The sequence below is a fragment of the Protopterus annectens genome, chromosome 10.part0, assembly GCF_019279795.1.
Source record: "Protopterus annectens isolate FY-2018-M chromosome 10.part0, PAN1.0, whole genome shotgun sequence".
NCBI classification, from domain to species: domain Eukaryota; kingdom Metazoa; phylum Chordata; order Ceratodontiformes; family Protopteridae; genus Protopterus; species Protopterus annectens.
The window spans coordinates 1,757,729,179-1,757,751,546 of NC_056744.1; the positions used below are offsets into that span (position 1 = coordinate 1,757,729,179).

The 22,368-nt window shown below is 38.8% G+C and overlaps 1 protein-coding gene across 3 annotated transcripts in view; it reads left to right on the plus strand.

The window, feature by feature from the left end:
- Positions 1 to 22,368, plus strand: part of LOC122813984 (CD276 antigen-like) — a 219,578-nt gene that overhangs the window by 151,340 nt on the left and 45,870 nt on the right. For all 3 annotated transcript variants that reach the window (XM_044086553.1, XM_044086552.1, XM_044086554.1), the window contains one exon: positions 21,678 to 21,767. In XM_044086553.1, the coding sequence (XP_043942488.1) occupies positions 21,678 to 21,754 (77 nt within the window). In that variant the 3' untranslated portion in view covers positions 21,755 to 21,767. The remainder of the gene's footprint in view (positions 1 to 21,677; positions 21,768 to 22,368) is intronic.

Genomic DNA, 22,368 nt, shown 5'->3' on the forward strand with positions numbered 1-22,368 from the left:
ACAGCCCCCGTTAATGATAAGCCACAGTCCCCTTTAATGATAAGCACAGCCCCTTTAATGATAAGCACAGCCCCCTTTAATGATAAGCCACAGCCCCCTTTAATGATAAGTACAGCCCCCTTTAATGATAAGCACAGCCCCTTTAATGATAAGCACAGCCCCCTTTATATCCTACCTAGCTACAGAATACATTCTATGACACAAACTACACATGAGGCTTATCTAAAAATCTTGAATCTCTTACTAATAATAACACTTTTAGAGGATTCCAAGTACCCAGCTATAAACTGGGAGACATATAATACTGCAAATAAATATGTGCAATACTTCCTAGATGTCATGACTGCTAACCCACTGGAGGAGATCATACTCACCCTTATCAAAGGCACAGATCTACTTGACTTAGTTCTCACAAACATAGTTCCATCATGCACTGCATCTAGTGTTACCCCATCAGTGGTCAAAGCTAACCACCTCTCAGTGGTTTCATGATTAAGACAAAACTCAATACATCCTCAAACGCTACTAACTTGGGGAATTTATTAATGATAACTTGCTGAAATAAGATGATAACCTGATATGACTCAAACGTTCCCCCTTTCCTTGAAGCCCAGTGGCCAGCACAGCTGCATTTGTAAACATTTCTGTGTTCACATTAATACCTACGTTGAGAATTTGATTCTCACCTGGCATAAATACAATAGCAAATTCAAAAATAAATCCATGTGCTGGAATCCTGTTATTAAGAAATGTAATAACAAAAGGGGAAAAAACTCATTGACCTTAAGAATAAAGTGAATACCCCTTACACCAAACCTATACCCAATACATTAATCAAAGAACTCAGAAACGACAAACAAAATCAAATCCATCACAAACAAGTACAAACAGAAAATAGCCATCTCTAGCAAGAACAGCCCACAAGTCAGTTATGTTAGCAGCCTTAGAAACACTATTGAGCACTGCACCAAACTGACACATAACAACACCACCCATTATACCCCTGAGGGCATAGCCAAATATGTTATTAGATAAATCTAGTTCCAGCGTCTCCCCCTTGCATCTTTGCCATCTCCAAAGATCAACACAGAGCAAATCTTAAACCTGCTACTGAAGTTAAAACTGCACAAGTTCTGTAGCACCAGACAATGTGCTGGACTACTTCTTATCAGTATGAAACACTTCCTCAGAGACCTTGTCTTGAACATATTCATCATCACCCTCTCAAGTAGCTTCATGTCTGTGGCTTAAGGAATAGAGGTGGTCCTTCCCCTTCATAAGAATAGTACCACCACAAATAGTGGGAACTATAGACCAATCAGTGGTCTATTAGATAATGGAATGTATCATCATCATCCTCATCGACAAAGATATTTGCAGCTTAGGGTTCCTTGACCCAGATCAGTTTGAGTTTGTGAAGACAAGATCCTGCCTGCTTAACCTAGTGAACTTCTTTGTAAAAGTCAAAGAATTATTGGATGAGGGCAAAGCAGTCTGCGCAGATCTCACAAAAACCTTTGATACATCCCCTGAAGTCATCACAGAGAAGCTAGTCAAACTGAATGTAAATCTTAATTGGCTCACTGACAGAACCCAGCAAAATAGGGTGGGAAACACACTCTCCACCAAAAGGCTTGCTACCATTGGGGTACCCCAGGGATATGTACTGGGGCCATTCTTACATTCATAGATAGTTACTAGACATGCAATCCAGGACACCATTTTGGAGTGTAGCCAAGTTTCCCTATTACGCAGAGACTGCTTAGATATGTGACCTGCAAAGATGCACACAATAGGCAAATGGAGGCTGAGGGAATCAAACCCAGTCTACATGAAGCAACCCGTTAACATCCCATAGATGTAATCCTCAGCAGTAGGTGCTTATTTGGTACGTATGTCTCTGACATGCAAGCTGATGTCAAGGGTTTCAGATGACTGCAAACATGGGACTGTCATTAGCTCTCAGGAGACCTCCTGATCCTAAAAAAGGTCTAATATGTAGTAAATAATAGTGCCAGGACCATGGTCTGAGGTTAGATGGAAAAGAAACTGCAGCATGGTATCCTTCAGGAAAACCAGGTTCCCAAGCATCTACCCCTGTCAATGAAGATGCAGCTATTAGAGAACAATGCAGTTATGTACAGAATGATCTGTCTTTTGACCGCCATATCTTTGTAAATGTGGTAAATCCTTCAGCCTGGCCTAGGTAATCACTAAAGGTGCATCTTCCAGTTCTAAGGAAGTTACCTTCCCAGTCTACTGTTCGTTTCGCAGGTCTATTATAAAATGCGGTGTTCCTTTTAGCATGTATGTATTCAAACACAAGTCAACTGGAAAGCCCCTGGTGCTTCCCCATTAAATAAACCAAGGACCTGGGTGTTATCTGTTATGCAGAATGTCTTAAACCCGTATCTCTATTCTCTTTCTCATACCTCTGTCTGAATAGTGACCTATGCCTGGCCTACAGAGTCTGCAACTTGACCTTCATTACAACCACAAAACATGTAATACTACACATACCTATTCTAAAGGTCTAACCTTCCAATGTAACAGAAACAGAACCTGCTGATAGATGAGATACCTCTCTCAAAGAATTCCACCTCCTATGTATCAGACTTCCCCTTCACATTTAATATAGTAGATCATTAATCCTAGACAAATGCAACCTGGATTAGTGGACGAGAACCTGTATACATATATATATATATATATATATATCTATATATATATATATATATATATATATATATATATATATATATATATATATATATATATCAGAGCTGGCCCTAGAATCACTTATAAAATGGTTTGGCATAGTAAATATTGTAGTGGTTAGGTCACATATGATCTGAACAGATAACTGACTAGTATTATCCTATAAACCTATGAACTGTTATTTTGTTTTACTGTGTTCATTTTTTTTCTCTGAGGCTTGTGACATCAGTTTAATTTCTTTGACAGAACTTTTTACAGTACTTATATAAGCAATGTATTTTTTATCATCACCAAAATGCTGTATGTTTCTTACCTGGAATAATTTTTTGACTATAACTTTTTAGTTGTTAATGCTTCATATACAGGTAGCACAAGTCATTGTTTAGTATTAACATTCTTGTAATGATAAATTACTTCATGTATTTACACACTAAAGAGGAAGACGTCAGCCTTAAAATTAAGGAAACATTCCAAATGAGTCAAAGTATTTTACTTTGCAGTCATTAACTCTAAGCAGTCAGGCAAGATAAGAATGTACCATCACATTAAGCTAAGGGTGTTCTGAGAATTTTTAAAAGGAAGCATTTCAACTGCATTACTGTGGGCTGAAGCAACATGCCAATAGAATGCAGTTACTGGAACCAGTATGGCTTTTCTACGTTCAACCACCACTGTCATTAACCTGCCCAGAGTTAGGCTAATTGAAGAAACTATCCTAATGAAATGCTTAAGGAAATAAACTTAACACTAAGATACATCAACACGAACTCTTCTGTGAGATTATTAAGGGCAATACCTAGTTTGAAAATAATAAATATGCCACTCCCCTTCTCACATTATGCTTAAAAGATATCCAAGACTAAAAAAAAATGATCAGCACCCCAATAACCTAATTACCATTAAACAACACAACAGCATCTTTCCAACCCCCCCCCCCAACAGTAAATTTTACCAGCCTCCAGGCATACTTCTCAACCTCTTAGCACAAGATATCTGGACAAAGCCCAAAATAATGGGGGGACTTGTACCCAAATATATGGACAGATGTTACATATTGCTCTTATATACTTAGAAAGTTGCTAGAATAACAGCTGTTGTGCTGGTACGTATTGTCTGAAGGATGTGAGTTTTGAAACTCGTATGTATGTCATTATTTAGTGACCTCAGTCCTCAGTGGTTTGTCAGAAAACCACAAGTTTTATGAGGAACAGTAAAATATGAAGTAAAAATCTGCATTCTGCAAAACTGTTGAGAGGTATGCCAGCAGTCCAAGACCAAGAACCAACCACAAACTTGAAAGTAAATAACCAGTCCAGTCTCCAATCCACCACCAAAGTTCCGTTTATTGAGCACTTTTGTCAGTAACTATCAGCTGACTTCTTCAGAATACAAAGGCAAGCTAAGTGTCATATATACATCCAACAAATCATGTGATATTCACACCTAATCATTATTTAAAACCATATATACCATAAAAATATATGTTAATAAATATAGGACTCATACAGATAAAACCTTACAAATCTCAAACCCCTTAAATAAAAAGAATGAGATAAAAATATTGACAAACAATGAAAAATTGTCTACCTTAAACAAAAAAAAATGTTTGTTAACTATTGTCTAATCTATGAACGCATTCTCAAAAAACTACTCAAACTTACACTCTCATTTAGGCCAGGGAAATTTGTGGTATGCCAGCAGCTTTAAACTTGACACAATAGTATTTTGCTATCAATTTCATTTTACTTCTGTTTCAAATCCATCATTGCTAGATTAGTCAGGAAAGCCATTGAAAAACTTAACAGAAAACCTGACTCTAAGAAATACAGCAACCTCCCTGCGTTCTTCGACTTTGCTGCACACCCCTTCTCTAAACCTGTAGTCCGTATCTGTAACCTTACCCCTACCATCTTAGCTATTCATCCCACAATTCAGGCACTCTTTTATTATTTATGTATGTAAAAAATATCCACCACCTCTCTACAGGAATTTAGGCCAGTTTCATTACTCTATTCAACTAAGATTTTTGAAAAAAAATATTTACAAACTTTTATTTTAGCTTTCCAACAATTATGGCCTACAGATGGATGTTTGGTATAGGTTCAGAAATGGCCTTAACACTCTCACAGTCATATATTTACTAAGAATATCTTCACAAGTATTGAAAACAGTAACCTAGCAAAGCCTACAAAGGATCAATAGGTTAATCAAGAGCCTTTGGAAGTGTTAGCCATCAATCGCTTATTAATTAGCTGAAATGTATTGGTTTTGGAAATAACACCATAGACTGGTTCCATAGCTATCTAGTAAATAGAACAAGGGGAGTAAGGACCTACCTATAGGGCAGCTATATACACGGTATCCCAAGAGATGGCATGAGTCCTCATTGTCTTGTTGCTATTTATTAATGATATTTGCTTCTCATTCCTCTCCCCAAATATATAGCATTATATTTAGATGATGCCATTACACACAGATGTGGGTAATCTGTGTCTATAAAAAAAAAGAAAACAAACCTCAGAAAGATTTCACTAATCTGTGTAAATGTTTCACCAAATTAATCACCTTAACGTTAATGCTAAAACATGCATGTGTGCATTTTGGTGCACATCAAAAAACTGCAAAAAATTTAGTCTCTTTCAGTAAAAGCCTAGGGCAGGTCAAGTATACTTCCTACTGAATTATCCCAATAGTACTTACCCCAGTACCTCACCCCCCCCAATCCTTCAAACTACACATAGATCTCATTAACAACAAAGTGAACACAACTTCAGGTGGCTTATTCCATTTCCAGTCACCTGACCTCACAAGCAAGGCAGGCCAGAAATGTCTTCATGCCCAGAGTAAACCATGCACTGATAGTTTTTACATTTTATTCAGCCCACATGCTGGCAATATGCAAAATGCAATTAACAAAAATCTGCATATTTATTCACTTAGCAGCACCAATACAATGCCATTGTACAGAAAGATAAATGTCTCCCAGTAACTATGTATACTGCCATGTTACTTTCCACGTTTACTTTCAAACTTGTCTACGAAAGATACCCTCTGTTCTCCATGTCACTCCTCTACTTACTAACATCCAAAGCTCCTATAAACTTAAACTTGAGGCATGCTACAATAAAATCACCAAATTCTCAACCAACTCCAAACACTCTACCTATCACTGCTCTTCCTTAAAAATCACTGAACTGGCTAGAACTACCTAACTACCGCTCCTATCTACAACTAACCACAGCGCACAAAATACTCTTCAAACCCTAATACTGTCCTGCCCTTAGCTCAACATTCCACTATTACCACCCAAATAGGCCCCCTAAATCAGAGGACCAAAAGCTTTTACAAGTTCACAAACCCAACCTCCCACCCAGCCAGCTTTTCTGTTCTTATTCTATAGCCAAAACCTGGAATACTTTGCCTCTAACCATCAGAACAACTCCAAACTCCTCCCTCTTCAAAAGTTCCTTTTTTGCCCACTTCTCTTCATCCTGGAAATGTACTTGCATCAAGCCCCACTGAAATACACTTAAACATGTATTCCATTGACATCATTGCCTTCTTGTGTTTCTGTTTTATTGGAATTGTACCACTGTAAATAGATATCACAGTCGATATAAGCACTGTATATAGATACCACAGTCGATATAAGCACTGTATATAGCTATTACAGTCGATATAAGCACTGTATATAGATATCACAGTCGATATAAGCACTCTATATAGATATCACAGTCGATATAAGTACTGTATATAGATATCACAGTCGATATAAGCACTGTATATAGATATCACAGTCGATATAAGCACTCTGTATAGATATCAGTCGATATAAGTACTGTATATAGATATCACAGTTGATATAAGCACTGTATGTAGATATCACAGTCAATATAAGCACTGTATATAGATATCACAGTCGATATAAGCACTGTATATAGCTATCACAGTCAATATAAGCACTGTATATAGATATCATAGTCAATATTATTCATGTATATAGTTACCCAACACTGATTCTTTAGGCTCACTATTGCTCAATGATGTCCCTGCTCCAGGTTCATCTCAACACTTGTATATATTATTTCCTTGTTTCTGAGTTGTAGTTCATTGTAATTTCATTGTAATCTCATCTTGTACTTTTGAATTTTTTCACTGAATTGTATTTTCTTTGCAATTGTATTGTATCTACATCTTGCACTGTGTAGCTTTTCTCCCCGGGCCTCCACTGAAAATGGGTTCTGCTGACCCAGTGGACTATCCCGGTAAACAAAAAGCAAATAAATAAATAAATAAAATAAGTAAAATAAGTAAAAATATACTGCCTTTCCTTTGTCAATATAATTAACATCATTTCTTCCCCTTGCAGTCTCTATTTCAGGAAGGTATTACTCCCTCTTTCCACATAACCTTCCCCTTCAACTTCTCTGTTGGAGAGAAAGCTTTTACAAAATTGTCCCTTGCCATATGAAACCATGTACCTTTCTGCAATCAGAAAACTGAGTGCTTCTAGAGATCAGAATACATTGTGTCATGTATCTGGCCTACCCTAGTAGAGGTATTAGAAGCCACTGGCAAGTGTACTTGATCTCCCCTAGTGATTTGTAAGCCATGAGCAGAATTTGAGTTGTGTTGGCTCTCATGATCTGCAGTCATTAGGTTACAACTTCAGGTTCCCCGATAACAGTGACCAAGAAGTATTGAGCCTTCCCAGTGCCAGGGACCAGAAAGTATGAGGTCCATACTGTGCCTCCATATAGTAATGGGTCATGTGCCAACTATCTTTTGAGATCAGTGATGTCTAAATATGTTTTATTTGTAGTTTATGCATCTATTCAGCGATAAGCCACTTGGCATGACTGTCTCTATTCAGTGGTGGGTCAGTAGAACTGTACTACTTAAATGACTTGCTGAGAGTTATTTGGTTTGCACACAGAGACCAAAAGAATCAAACCCATGCCTCCAGGATAAAGCTCACTAGCAGCTCATAGCCTTAACCATCTTTCCCACACTGGTGGTGATTGGGTATGTACCTGTCCTCTCCTCGACAGAGTGATGAAAAAGATCTGAGCCATGCACGTAGCCTCTCCTACAGGCCTAGTAATGCTGTCTCACATACGTGGTCTTCTCTGGTGAGAGTGGACAAATAGTAACGACAACTGTCCCATCACTTCTCCAAATTACCCAAATTAACACTTCCTTGTCTTAGAGACTGCTATCAAAGGAATGCCATGGATACCAGAACTTTATACATAAATGACCTGTAGACCCCCTGCAGGGAACCCCCTACCCATCCTTACTCATATGCTAGTCTGAACCCTATCCCTGGCTCTGCCCCTAACCCCAACCATGCACCTTACCTTGCATAAAACACTTTCCCTAACACTACCACTATTCAGGCAAATAATATCTAATGGTATTGTTAGATTTTTGCTTTTTTTCTTTATTTTAATATTTTAAATTTTTTTATTAAATTGATTTGCAATAGGAGACTATATGTCTTTGTTTTGGGCTAACTTTAATGTAGAGTTTGGGTGTGGTGTGTTTATTGTCAGTATTGTGAGTTTAGACATTTTAGTTGGCAGTATTAATGCTTGGTGATATTTTCCTCTTTTGTTATTGTTATTTTGACTGTTGATATTTTGTGTGTCAGTAGTATTATTAACTATTTTATATAGATATAACTATAGATATGGATATAGATGTATGACATTTTATCTATGACATATTTCATCAATAAAAAAGTGTCCCGATTAATGTAAAACATGTTTAATCTAAAATACAAATCACTGCATGACATTTGATAGAAAAGTGTGTAAGAAGCTGCTGAACTGGTTCTAGATCACAGAAATTACAGTGCAAATTAATGTTGATCCATATTTGTATTTGTGCCTTATTAATGCTCAATGTTACATTTTATTTCTGTGTCTAGAAGTTTCTGTTTGTGTACCAGCAGTGCTTCAGTGAGTCAGGAGTTCTCTCTTTCATCTGTGGTTGTACAGCTATGGAGTTAGTAAATATAAGTAATGGGGTGTGGGAGAACAAGGGCCTTGTCCCCTGCAAAAAAAATGTTTTGGAGAAGTATTTGTTCTATATGAAGTTTTAGATGTAATGTGATTCGGCTAAGTATGTTTTAGATGAAATGTGTATTAGATGAATGTTTTTAGATATTTTGTGATTAGATGAAAAGTGCTTTAGGTAAAAGGTAATAGACTTGTATGTCTATGTATATGTACACACACACACACACACATATATGTATATACAATCCCAAAACAAAGGTGCACATATCCAGTCACGGTGCTCAGAAACAAATAACAAAATGTAAAAGTTCCAAAATATTTCCAGCACTGGAAAATGAAAAGGCAACACGAGAGTTTAAACATTTATTACCAGCACAGTCTGCCCCACAGACTGGTTTTGCTTAAAAAAGCGTCATCAGTGTATACCCCAATGCATATGAGTCCTGCTTAAATCATCTTGCATTTAAAGTGACAAGTCCAATTAAATACGTGCTCATACAATAGACATTATGCCACACATATACATGAACCTGTGTGACCAAATATAACAAACTTTTTCAAAAACATGTTATTAAACATATTATAAAATGCGAGTAATAAGAAATATTAAATAAATATACTAATAAATAGTATAAATCTTTTTAACTCGCATATAAATATGTAAACAGTATGAAACATGTAACATAACTAAATACATTTCTAAGTAAACCCCTTATCCTATTTGCCAAACCTACTTAAACTATAATTATACTAGTTATCCATATCTAATGTAAAAAAATCCCACCAACTATGTTCAACAAACTATCTATTGTCATTAACTACCAATGGTCATTAAGACCCAGCTTGAAAAGAGCCCCCAAATTTACTATCCATCTACGCTCCTTGGATGTCAACATATTATGTCTGGCTGTCTCACTACTAACCAGTGTGGTAAGTCTATCAATCCCTACAAAAATAAAGTGTGCTGTAGAATGTACCAAAATGTGTTTGTACAAAGCACTGCGTGTCCTTTTGCATTTTATGTCACTGATATGAAGGGCAGTCCTCTGTTTTAATGTACAAGAGGTCTGTCCTACATAAAATGCCCCACACTGACATATAGCCATATAAACCACCCAGGAACTAGTACATGTAATAAGGCTTGTAACATCATATACTTTTCTAGTATTAATAGATGTAAATGAACCAGTCTTGGACATTAATTTACAATATTTACAGTGGCCACAGTATGTAGTACCTTTTACTTTGGGTCCAACTTCTTCTTTAGGGCCAAGCCCTTTCTTAAAAGATGATAACCATTGCCCTATTGACTTCCCCTTTCTGTATCCAAACTCACATCTGGAATTTAACAAAGTAGAAAAGAATGGATCCATATATAATATGTTCCAATATTCGGAAATAACTTCTTTAATCTTGGAAGTATTACTAGCATAGGTTGTGATAAATCTCACACTCTTAGACAGGCCGCCTTTTGGACGCAAACTATCCTGCAACAAAACCCCTCTATCCATTGTCTGTACCTGTTTATAGGCTTTCTCAATTTTCCCTTTATTATATCCACGGGCCAAAAACCGCTGTTTCAAATCAATCGCTTGTCTATCATATTCACTAATATTCGAACAGATTCTCTTAATTCTTTGAAACTGTGCAACTGGAATATTATTGATGGTATGAGAAGGATGACAGCTATGGGCATGAAGAATAGAGTTTTTAGAAAAAGGTTTACGATATAATGAAGTAACTATTGTGCCATCAAGCACCTTTGTAACATTAACATCTAGAAAGTCAACTGTAAATAAATCAAGCTTGCCAATAAAAGTAATACCATACTCATTGGCATTCAAATACCATTTAAAACTATCCCATTCCTGTAAACTGCCCTGCCACATGACCTACCAATCGTCTAAATATCGACGCCACATGACAAGCTGTCTTAAATATGGAAAACCTTCCATATAAATATATTGTGCCCCTAAGTATCCCATAAACAGGTCAGCATATATGGGGGCAAAAGTAGCCCCCATAGCCGTACCTTTGACCTGTAAATACCAATTGTTATTGAACTTAAAGGCATTATGCTCTAACACACCAACTTTAATAAAGATAACAAAAAATCCATCTCAACCTCAGAATATAGACCAGATTGTACCATCCAATAATGAACCCCTTTAATACCCCCTTGATGTGGGATACTTGTATAAAGGGATTGTACAGCCAAAGTTTCCAGTAGAGAATTATTAGAAAGCTGCAAATCTTCCATTAGCTGTAAAAATTGTTTGGTATCCCTAATTCTGACTCTAATTAAAGACAATAGGGGTTTAAGTTTGAATTCAAGATACTCAGATAATGGTTAAATCACTGAACCTCTACCAGCCACTATGGGCCTACACGGTGGGTTATATAAGGTTTTATGAATTTTGGGAACTAAATAAAAATATTGAAAAGTAGGTCTTTCCACAGTTAGCTGTTCCACTAAATCACCACTGATAATATTCTGCTGTTTAGCATCCAAAAGGAACTTATCAATGACAGATTTAAACCCTTCACTAGGATCCATAGGTAATAAACAATAAGAAATTGGATCAGTCAACTGTTTTTTAGCCTCCTGTTCATACTGTAATTTATCCCAAATAACTACTGCCCCTCCTTTATCCAGCCCTGTTACTACTATATTATGATTATTAGCAAGGGACTTTAGGGCTTGATGTTCATCCACCGTCAAATTATGGGAAGAATAGCTAAAGATATCAGCTTGATTAACCTGTAACTCTTGTAACACTAACTGTTCAAAAGTCTTAACAACACTAGTGTATAAAGGTTGAAAATTGGACTTCTTAAACCGAAAGGTGGCCCTATCTTCAGCTAACTGTAACCCAGTTTGATGAGCAAAATTATATTTTAAATTCAAATTCCTACAAAATTGTTTAATATCATTAACAATATCATAATGTGACACAAAAAAGGAAGGCACATAACTCAGACCCTTATTTAACAACTTTAATTCACTTTCTGTAAAAGTGTACTGTGTAAGATTAACCACAATTTGGTTCACATAACTGTGATCATCATTATGGTCCATTATTAAACCCAACGAAAAACCGGATCTGCAGGGCCTACCAACTGGCCCAAAACCGCTGTTCCATGCTGTCACTTCTGATATTTGCGGCCTCCCCTCCTAAAGGGGTTCTAGTTTTTTTAGAAACAGGTGACACTGAAGCCAATGGATCCCCTTGCTCAGTCTCCGTATCTGTATTGGAAAAACTAGATGAAAATTCTGAAGCACTGGAAGTAGAATTTGATTTTGATAATGGAAGATTTGCATCTTTCTACTGATTCTCTATTGGGAACTTTGGATGTACAATCCCTTTATACAAGTATCCCACATCAATGGGGTATTAAAGGGGTTCATTATTGGATGGTATAATCTGGTTTATATTCTGAGGTTGACATGGATATTTTGTTATCTTTATTAAAGTTGGTGTTAGAGCATAATGCCTTTAAGTTCAATAACAATTGGTATTTACACATCAAAGGTGCAGCTATGGGGGCTACTTTTGCCCCCATATATGCTGACCTGTTTATGGGATACTTAGAGGCACACTATATTTATATGGAAGGTTTTCCATATTTAAGACAGCTTGTCATTTGGCGTCGATATTAAGATGATTGTTGGGTCATATGGCAGGGCAGTTTACAGGAATGGGATAATTTTAAAAGGTATTTGAATGCCAGTGAGTATGGTATTACTTTTATTGGCAAGCTTGATTTATTTACAGTTGACTTTCTAGATGTTAATGTTACAAAGGTGCTTGATGGCACAATAGTTACTTCATTATATCGTAAACCTTTTTCTAAAAACTCTATTCTTCATGCCCATAGCTGTCATCCTTCTCATACCATCAATAATATTCCAGTTGCACAGTTTCAAAGAATTAAGAGAATCTGTTCGAATATTAGTGAATATGATAGACAAGCGATTGATTTGAAACAGCGTTTTTTGGCCCGTGGATATAATAAAGGGAAAATTGAGAAAGCCTATAAACAGGTACAGACAATGGATAGAGGGGTTTTGTTGCAGGATAGTTTGCATCCAAAAGGCGGCCTGTCTAAGAGTGTGAGATTTATCACAACCTATGCTAGTAATACTTCCAAGATTAAAGAAGTTATTTCCGAATGTTGGAACATATTATATATGGATCCATTCTTTTCTACTTTGTTAAATTCCAGATGTGAGTTTGGATACAGAAAGGGAAAGTCAATAGGGCAATGGTTATCATCTTTTAAGAAAGGGCTTGGCCCTAAAGAAGAAGTTGGACCCAAAGTAAAAGGTACTACATACTGTGGCCACTGTAAATATTGTAAATTAATGTCCATGACTGGTTCATTTACATCTATTAATACTAGAAAAGTATATGATGTTACAAGCCTTATTACATGTACTAGTTCCTGGGTGGTTTATATGGCTATATGTCAGTGTGGGGCATTTTATGTAGGACAGACCTCTTGTACATTAAAACAGAGGATTGCCCTTCATATCAGTGACATAAAATGCAAAAGGACACGCAGTGCTTTGTACAAACACATTTTGGTACATTCTAAAGCACACTTTATTTTTGTAGGGACTGATAGACTTACCACACTGGTTAGTAGTGAGACAGCCAGACATAATATGTTGACAACCAAGGAGCATAGATGGATAGTAAATTTGGGGGCTCTTTTCAAGCTGGGTCTTAATGACCATTGGTAGTTAATGACAATAGATAGTTTGTTGAACATAGTTGGTGGGATTTTTTTACATTAGATATGGATAACTAGTATATTTATAGTTTAAGTAGGTTTGATAAATAGGATAATGGGTTTACTTAGAAATTTATTTAGTTATGTTACATGTTTCATACTGTTTACATATTTATATGCGAGTTAAAAAGATTTATACTATTTATTAGTATATTAATTTAATATTTCTTATTACTCGCATTTTATAATATGTTTAATAACATGTTTTTGAAAAAGTTTGTTATATTTGGTCACACAGGTTCATGTATATGTGTGGCATAATGTCTATTGTATGAGCATGTATTTAATTGGACTTGTCACTTTAAATGCAAGATGATTTAAGCAGGATGCATATGCGTTGGGGTATACACGGATGACGCTTTTTTAAGTGAAACCGGTCTGTGGGGCAGACTGTGCTGGTAATAAATGTTTAAACTCTCGTGTTGCCTTTTCATTTTCCAGTGCTGGAAGTATTTTGGAACTTTTACATTTTGTTATTTGTTTCCGAGCACCGTGACTGGATACGTGCACCACCTTTGTTTTGGGATTGTAGATATATATATATATATATATATATATATATATATATATATATATATATATATATATGTTCATAGATTCATAAGTAGGTACTAGGCTATCTGCCCGAGGGCATTTATAAGCCTAGCCAGAGTGTGTCGACTTTCGCCGCCCCATTGATTAATTAACTGATCCTCTGTCAAGCAGAGCCAATGAAGTGATCCCAGGGGTGTATTTTCTGTTACCCATCCACTCACTCATCAAGGTTTCTCTTGAAGAGTGTTAGTGAGTGGCTCTGCCTAATGTAGTTTGGAATTTTGTTCCAAAGTATGGGGAGTCTCTGTGACAGGAATCTATCCCTCCAGCATGCTTTATTTATTGTTGTGGTGAGGTTTAGCTCACTAGAGCACGTGGCTCGCAGTGACTTGGATTTCTTTAGGTGGAGCATGTCCATCAATTCTGAGTTGGACATGGTGTAAGTCAGGCAGAGATCACCTCTGAGTAAGTGATATGCCACTAAGTACAGCCAGAGTTTTTTCAGTTGGGCTGCATAGCACATATGTTTGAGGCAAGTAATCCTCTTGATGAGGTACTTTTGTGGTCTCTCCAGCTGTTGGAAGTGTCTTGTGAGGTACATCCCAAATGGGGCATTGTACTCTATGATGGGTCTGATGAGTGACAAGTAGAGGGGCACTATAACCTCTTTATTTCTAGATGTGAACCCTTTAGTAATTAGATGGGCCACATAGAAGGATTTCCTAACTACTTTGGTAATATGATTGTCAAAGGAGAGATTACTATCTACCTGGGTCCCCAGATCTCTTACTACCTCTTCTGTGTTAAGGGGGCGGCCACCTATGTGGTAATTTGTAGGTGTTTTGTTTTTCCCAGATGACTATGCATTTTTTGGCATTTAGCTTGAGGCCATGGCTTTCACACAAGGTGTCCGTGTCAGTAAGTCCATTTTGGAGGATGTCCGTGTCAGCCGGAGAGTCAATTATGGCTCCCAGTTTGCAGTCATCGGTGAACTTGGTTAGCCATAGTCCTCCTGTGTTTGCCTGTACTTCTAAGAAGTATATGCCGAACAGTAGGGGTCCCAGGACCGAGCCTTGTGGGACACCACTTGTGACTGGTTTAGAGTTGGCCCTGTAGCCCGCTATTCTTACCGTGTGAGTTCTGTCTGTAAGACAGTTGGCAACCCATCTCATGACGTAGGGGTTTATGTTCAGGCTGGTGCGTTTTTCTGTAATACTCGAGTGGGGAATGGTGTCAAAAGCCTAGGCAAAGTCAAGGTAGGCTGCGTGAACAACCTTTCCCTTGTCTATGGCCTTGGTGACTGTCTTGAAGAAGTCAACCAGGTTTAGTAGGCATGATCTGCCCTTAACAAAGCTGAACTGTGTCGGGTCAAGTGTTTGGAGGTTCTCAATGTCTTTGTTAATGAGTTCCATGATGATGCACTCCATAGCCTTGCAGACCAGGCTAGTCAGGCTTATGGGGCGATAGTTACCAGGGTCAGTTGTGGCCCCTCCTTTGTGGAGTGGAATAACCATTGCTCTGTGCCATTCTATGGGCACATAGCCTGTGGAGAGGCTGAGGTTGAACAGCATGTTTAGGTGGGGGGTTAGTTCGTTCTGTAGTTCATGCAAGCCTGGGACACCATCTGGCTCCATTGATGCTGTGTTTTTGGCTTTTGAAAGGGCTATTTTCACCTGTGCGTCTGTGATTTCCGGGACAATACACTTTTCTGGTATTGCAGTGGGCCCTTTTGGGGGTGAGAAGGGAGTGAAGTTTGCACTGAATCTATCTGCCAGGATGTTGGCAATATCAGTAGGTTCAGTATATTTTGTGCTATTTTGCACTAGTTCAGTGCATATCTGCAAGTTGCCACTTAGATTGTTAATATAGCTAAAGAAGGCTATGTGGTTATCTTTTGAATCCTTGGCTATTTTTCTTTCAAAGTTAGCCTTGGATGATTTTATGAAGGACCTTAGTTTCTTACTGATACTGATCAGGGATGTCTTTCCTTCTTGGGATTTGCTTTTTTTCTGAACTAGTTTTCTCCTTCTATTATAAAGCCTGTTTATGGCAGGGGTCCACCAGACTGGTTTCCTTCTCTTAGAGGAGTGAGTCTTGGTTTTGCTAGGGATGGCATGATCCATGTATCCTTGTAGGTGCTCATAGAGTGCATTTGTAAAGGTTTTTCCATCTTGGACAGCATCATCCTTTAGGGTGGGGGCTGTGAAACTTACCGCCTCTGTCTTAAGTAAGGTGAAGTTTGCTTTAGAAAAAATTTACTGTGGTTTCCTTAGTTGGGCGTGGTGGTGGGGTGTGGACATCCAGAGTGATTAGTTTATGTTCTGATCTAACCAGTGACTGGTTGACTTCCGGTGTGGAACACCTGTCGCCCATGTTTGTGATGACCAGGTCCAATATGTTTTCACCTCTGGTAGGGGAGTTTACCAGCTGATCCAGAGCATTGAGTTGATGAATTTCAGAAAGTGCTGGGCCTGGGAGTTTGTACTTGAGTAGTTTTTCCAGTTAATGGTAGGATAATTGAAATTGCCTAATATCAGGGTGTTCAGTAGGACCTTCAAGTTTTCCATTGTCTCTAGAAAGGTGGAGTGGTGGTCCTGGGTCATGGAGGGTGATCTGTAGCAGGCCACAATTTGCATTGCAGATTTGCCCGATGTTAGTTGCACATGAATGATCTCTGAGGTATCATGCTGCACCACTAACCTGGAGGTGTAGGTATCCTTGATGAATATGGATACACCCCCTCCTTTTGTGTTTCGGTCCGTGTTCTGTGGCCAAAACATGTGGTACGAGTTGTAGCCCGGTAGCGTTGGGGTGCTCTCTGGAGCCTTGAACCAGACTTCAGTTACTGCACAGATGTCGACGTGCTCCATACTGAGGAGTGCTTCGAGCGTGTGCATTTTGAGATTTAAACTCCTGGCATTGAGTAGCATAACCCTCAGTTTTTTGTTAATTGTGCTGTTTATGGAAGTGGCTTTGACTTTTGAGCCTTGCCTAAAAAAGGCAGTATGGGGGCAACAAGAGCCTTGGTCAGTATTTAAAAGCCTAGGGGTGACAGGTGGAAGCCATCTCTTGCGAAGCAACGTGGCTTGTCGGGCATGTTGTCCCAGGCTGACAGACACTGGATCCCTTTTCAATGATACCAGAAGCTTAGCCAATTGTTGAAATTGATCATTTTTTTCTTTATACTGAGGTATCATTCATGGTGAGGACAGGATGCTACTCAGGGTCAGGGTCATACCAGCCTGGGCTACATGATCAGAGAGCTCTTCCATGTCTCTTTTCATGCAGTCCAGGGAGGTACATCTCAGGTCATTCACACCAACATGAACAATGACAGAGTCACATTTGTACTTGTTCTGGAGTGACCTGAGTGCTTGTGTTATGTGGCGGATTCAGGCTCCCGACAGGCAGCTAACAGTAACCTTCTCCTTGTCCAGCCTAGTGAGTGGGGCGTCAGTGTGCCTGACTATTGAGTCACCTATTACTGGTGTGTTAGGTATGTTATTTCGCCTTAAGGGCTGTGATTGTACAGCACATTGATTTTGTGTTTTATGTGTTGTCTGGTTTGTGACAGGAGGTGCAGGTTTTTTGGGTGTCTGCTTTGGAGCTCTCTGATGCTTTTGCAGGTTTTTATTTAGAGCCTCTGAGTATGATTTTGTGTATTTATGTGTATTTTTTGCCAGTGCTGGTTTAGTCTGTCTGTGTGAGGCTGGAGGTGTGGTGCAAGTGTTAACCTTCTCCTCATGACTGCCTGTCAGTCTTGGGTGGAGAAAGCTTAGCCTCCAGTTTGGCTGTATAATTGCATCTCTCGCATATGTTAGTGTTTTGTGGTAGGAGGAGAGGGTTGTCTATGTACATGAGGCAGTTGTAACATTGCCTCAGGATACCCAGATTCACCAGCTGGACTGGAGAGTACACCTGAAATTGCCCTTTGGTCATGCCTGAATAGTAGGGTGAGCTGCTTAGTCACTTGGTTGGTGAGGGGTGAATAAAGAGCCTTGCCCTGCTGGCAATCAGGTGTCAGGGTATATTAGTGCTTGCTATTAGGTCTGAGCAAGTGCTGGGCTGTAGCATGCTTTTTGAGTGCTTAAGTTGAGAGTTAGACTAGTTTCAAGGTAAAAACTGAACAGGAGACTTAGTGGAGCCGGGAATAATTTAACCCTAGCTAACCGGCACTGCCCAATGCGCAAAACCATGCAAACTCGGTTTTTATAGCAGGGAAATGAAAGAGATAGAAATTAGCCCAAAATGGCCAATAAACTACTAACTTCTGGGCTGGAACCACTCCTCCAGGGATAGATAGGCTGCTCAAAGCTCCCCTCTCTCACAGGTGAACAGAGAAACGTCCTTCTATCCAAGTAAGGTATGGAGAACTTAGAAACTTGTAACACAACCCTGAATTCAGCACTATCCTGAAAAATGGACTATACTAGCTTAGAAAGGCGGGAAACAAGGAATATTTGGGTTTTTTTTGTTTTTTTTAAATGATAAGGCAAAAACAGTAAAAAATACACTTAAAACAGCTTTAAACAACTACAAATGATCACAAAAGGCTATCGCACTTTAGTGTGTAGCCTACAACAGTTAAATTATTTGAACAAAAAACGACTTTTTAAAAGTGCAGGCAGTCAAATAAGTACAATATGTGAAAAAAACAAGCTTTTAAATCACAATAAATGCTGGAAAATCGGCATTTAGGCAGAAAACAGTTAAGTACAGCAAGAAAGTAGAGAAAACTGATACTTAATCACTCCAAAGTCTCTCTTCTAAGCTAGAAGGCTTGTATCAGTTTAAGACTTTCTAGTGCTTCCCAGTAGCTTAGTTACAGTAAAGATGGAAAACAAACACAGATCTGGTCTTTTAAATCAGAAAGTTGAAAGAGATGGACAGACTGTCCAAATGGTTAATAAACTAAAATTTCTGGGCCAAGAACCACTCATCTTGTGGTAGACAGGCTACCTAGTGCTTACCACTCCCAATGATAAGCTAGAAGGCTTTCCTCCAACACAGAAAGGCTATACACAAACAAACACACATACACACACACACACACACACACACACACACACACACACAGACACACACACACACACACATACACACACACACACACACACACACACACACACACACACACACACACACATCTTGCTAATGCCCAACCATAAGTTTGTGCATCACCAGTGGTCACTGTGGGGGGAAACTCAGAAAGTTTACTATGAGGTATACTCCTCTTGCACACCTTGCAGTAATTTTTTGACTTCAGAGACAGCCCTAACACAGTGTGGTAATGTGTTTTAACATGAGGGGCTGCCTCTGCAGCTGTGGTGCATGCTAATGAGGCAGAACAGGGGAGAGATATATGCTAATTAGCCATGTGTTCTGTTTCCAAGAATTGCTTCCAGGAAGGCATCTGTTTGGCGATTCACAAAATTGCTCAAACTTGTAGATCAGCATGCCCGCTCCTACCATGTTATGGTAGTTTTTGGCCGTGATCATCCATCATGGTAGAAGTAAACATTGGGTAGTTTAGTGGTAGGGAAGGTTTAGGGAGTGCATGTGTTTGAGGCTTTACAAGGGTTGTGTGAGTGTGTATCTGCATGAGAGGTAGGGGAGTTAGTGATGTGGTCAAGTAGGGCAGTTTGCATGTGTGAGTGAATGGATGAGAGCATGTGTGTGTGTGTGTGTGTGTGTGTGTGTGTGTGTGTGTGTGTGTGTGTGTGTGTGTGTGTGTGTGTGTGTGTGTGTGTGTGTGTTTGTGTGGGTGTGAGTGTGGGTTGGCGTTGGCTGTCGTACCTCCATACTCTCCTAGACTAACAAGCATATTCTACAACATTGGGTAGGGGAACCACTAACCACCAGGGATTGTCACTGCACTGCAAAGATGGTTGGGACCATTAGCCACCAGGGATTACTACAAAAGACTTGTGCTGTAATGACACCTGATGCAGTACAGGCACTGGGAGAACACTAGACACCAGGGAGAAGACTTTTGTATTCTTATGGCACTTAAAACAATATGGGGACTGGGGGGACTACTAGACACCAGGGATTACTCTAAACTCATGTGCTGTAATGGCACTTGGAGCAGTACAAGGATTGGGGGTAGTGGGACAACTAGACACCAGGGATTACTCTAAACACATGTGCTGTAATGGCACTTGGAGCAGTACAAGGATCGAGGGTAGTGGGACAACTAGACACCATGGATTACTCTAAACCTGTGTGCCATAATGGCATTTAAGCCAGTAAGGGACCAACCAGGGGTGGGAGGGGAAGCACTAGGCACTGGAAACCCAGGGTTATGACAGGGCTGTGACCTTTCACAATGGCTTTTTGCCAGAAAATGAGACAATAGGACATTCAGTCAACACAGGGACAGGTAAGGGGATTGTGGTGTGTCTATGTGTGAGTTTAAATGTGTACTTGTGTATGCTGGAGAGTGACTGAGGGGGGAGGGATGACTGTCCTTACACGATGTGACAATCACAGTTACCTACCACTGGAAGAGCTGATTTGTACATCATGGTAGATAACATGACTCAGGAATGTGAAAATGAGTCCATAATGAGGTATCTCTTTGTTGAGGCTAATTTGTCTTTGAATCGCAAAATACCATGTCATGGGAGCAGGGCCTTTTTAGTGCAAGCTGTGCAGCACACACTGGGGCTTTTAATGAATCCTTGGGGATGGGGGAGTTCTCTTTTCAATGTGGTTTGCGACAGTTGAGATAGTATATTTAAGTTAAGGGGTGGGTGGAGGGTGACTCTGGCAGATGTTGATGTGGGGTTGGGGTGGGGGCTTGCCACACTGCAAAAATTCTTCTGGAGGTGTATCTGCTGTTTGTGATATTTTAGATGGAATGTGTTTCAGCTAAATGTGCATTAGGTTATTTTTTTTAGATGTTTTGTGATAAAATAAAAAAGTTTCTTAGATGAAACACAATATATCCCTCTCTGTCTCTCATACAGGGATATATATCTTAGATATATAAAGGATATATACATTTAGATATAAAGGTAGATTTGCACATGCATACTTAAATGCAGATTTTCAAATATCATGCATATATTTATTAATCAGTAGTAATAAACCCAGGTGCTCCAAAGGACCAGGACTCATCTCGGCAACACAAAACTTTATTAAAAAAAAAAAAAAAAAAAAAACGTAACCAATATCAAACAAATTAGTTACAATTCAATCTAAAATTATATGGTTTAGTGCTTTCGTCTTGCTATTATGACAAACTAATTTGTTTGATATTGGTTACTTTTTTGTTTTTTAATAAAGTTTCATGTTGCCGAGATGGGTCCTGGTCCTTTGTAGCACCTGGATTTATTACTAGTAGATTATTTACTGGGATTGTACACCTTAGTTTTTTTTCTTCTTTAAATATTTATTAATCACTGAGATAACAAAGAACTGTAAACCTGCATTCTAGATAAGACTTACTGGAAAAGTAAGCAGAAAAAAATTCTTGGATCTGAAACCTATTTGACATTTTTTCTTCACTGCAACTGTGGCTTTAAACACACATTAGTATATAGACTAATGGACTGGTAAGCACCAAACATAACTGTTTCTCTTTCTCTCTTCCTGTCATAGAAAACTCGATGTCGCAGAACACTGCAAATGCACTCATGCTAATCCCATTTGTGGTGATATCGATGTATCTTCAATAGAACGTCATTTGCGGTAAGAAATGAGAGAACTGTTTCACTGAGTTAAAATGCCAAACTTGTGTTTGTTAAAGGTTGTTAGCATCAGTCTCTGTTCTACTGTTTTCTAACTGTACACCTTCTCTGTGTTATTATCCCAAGGCAACATTCTCTAGGTCAGCACTTCGTTGCTCATGTTGCATTATGCCCTAGTGGTTGGATTCCAGATTAGCAATATCTGTAGCTAAACTGGGTTGTTTTCCCAGAGCTGGGTAAAGCATTAGCATTGTCTGTATGTGTTATTGGCTTTAACTTCATGGCTAGGCTATGCATTACTGTATACATCCATGGTAGGTTATTCCCTCAGGTATAGGTGCAGATTAGCACCGCCTGTACCTATGGTGGGTTAGTCCATCAGATGCTGGTTCCTTAATAGTATAATCTGAACTGCTACATTGTGTTACATCTACAGGTATGGGTTCCACATTAGTACAGACTGTAGCTATAAAACCTCATCAAGGCTGAGATCCACGGGGTAACACATTAGTCCTGTGCGTTAACTGTGTGTTACCTGTGCTAATTTTCCCCTTAAAGTCAGGTTCTGCATTAGTACTGACTGCACCAGCAATGAGTTATTC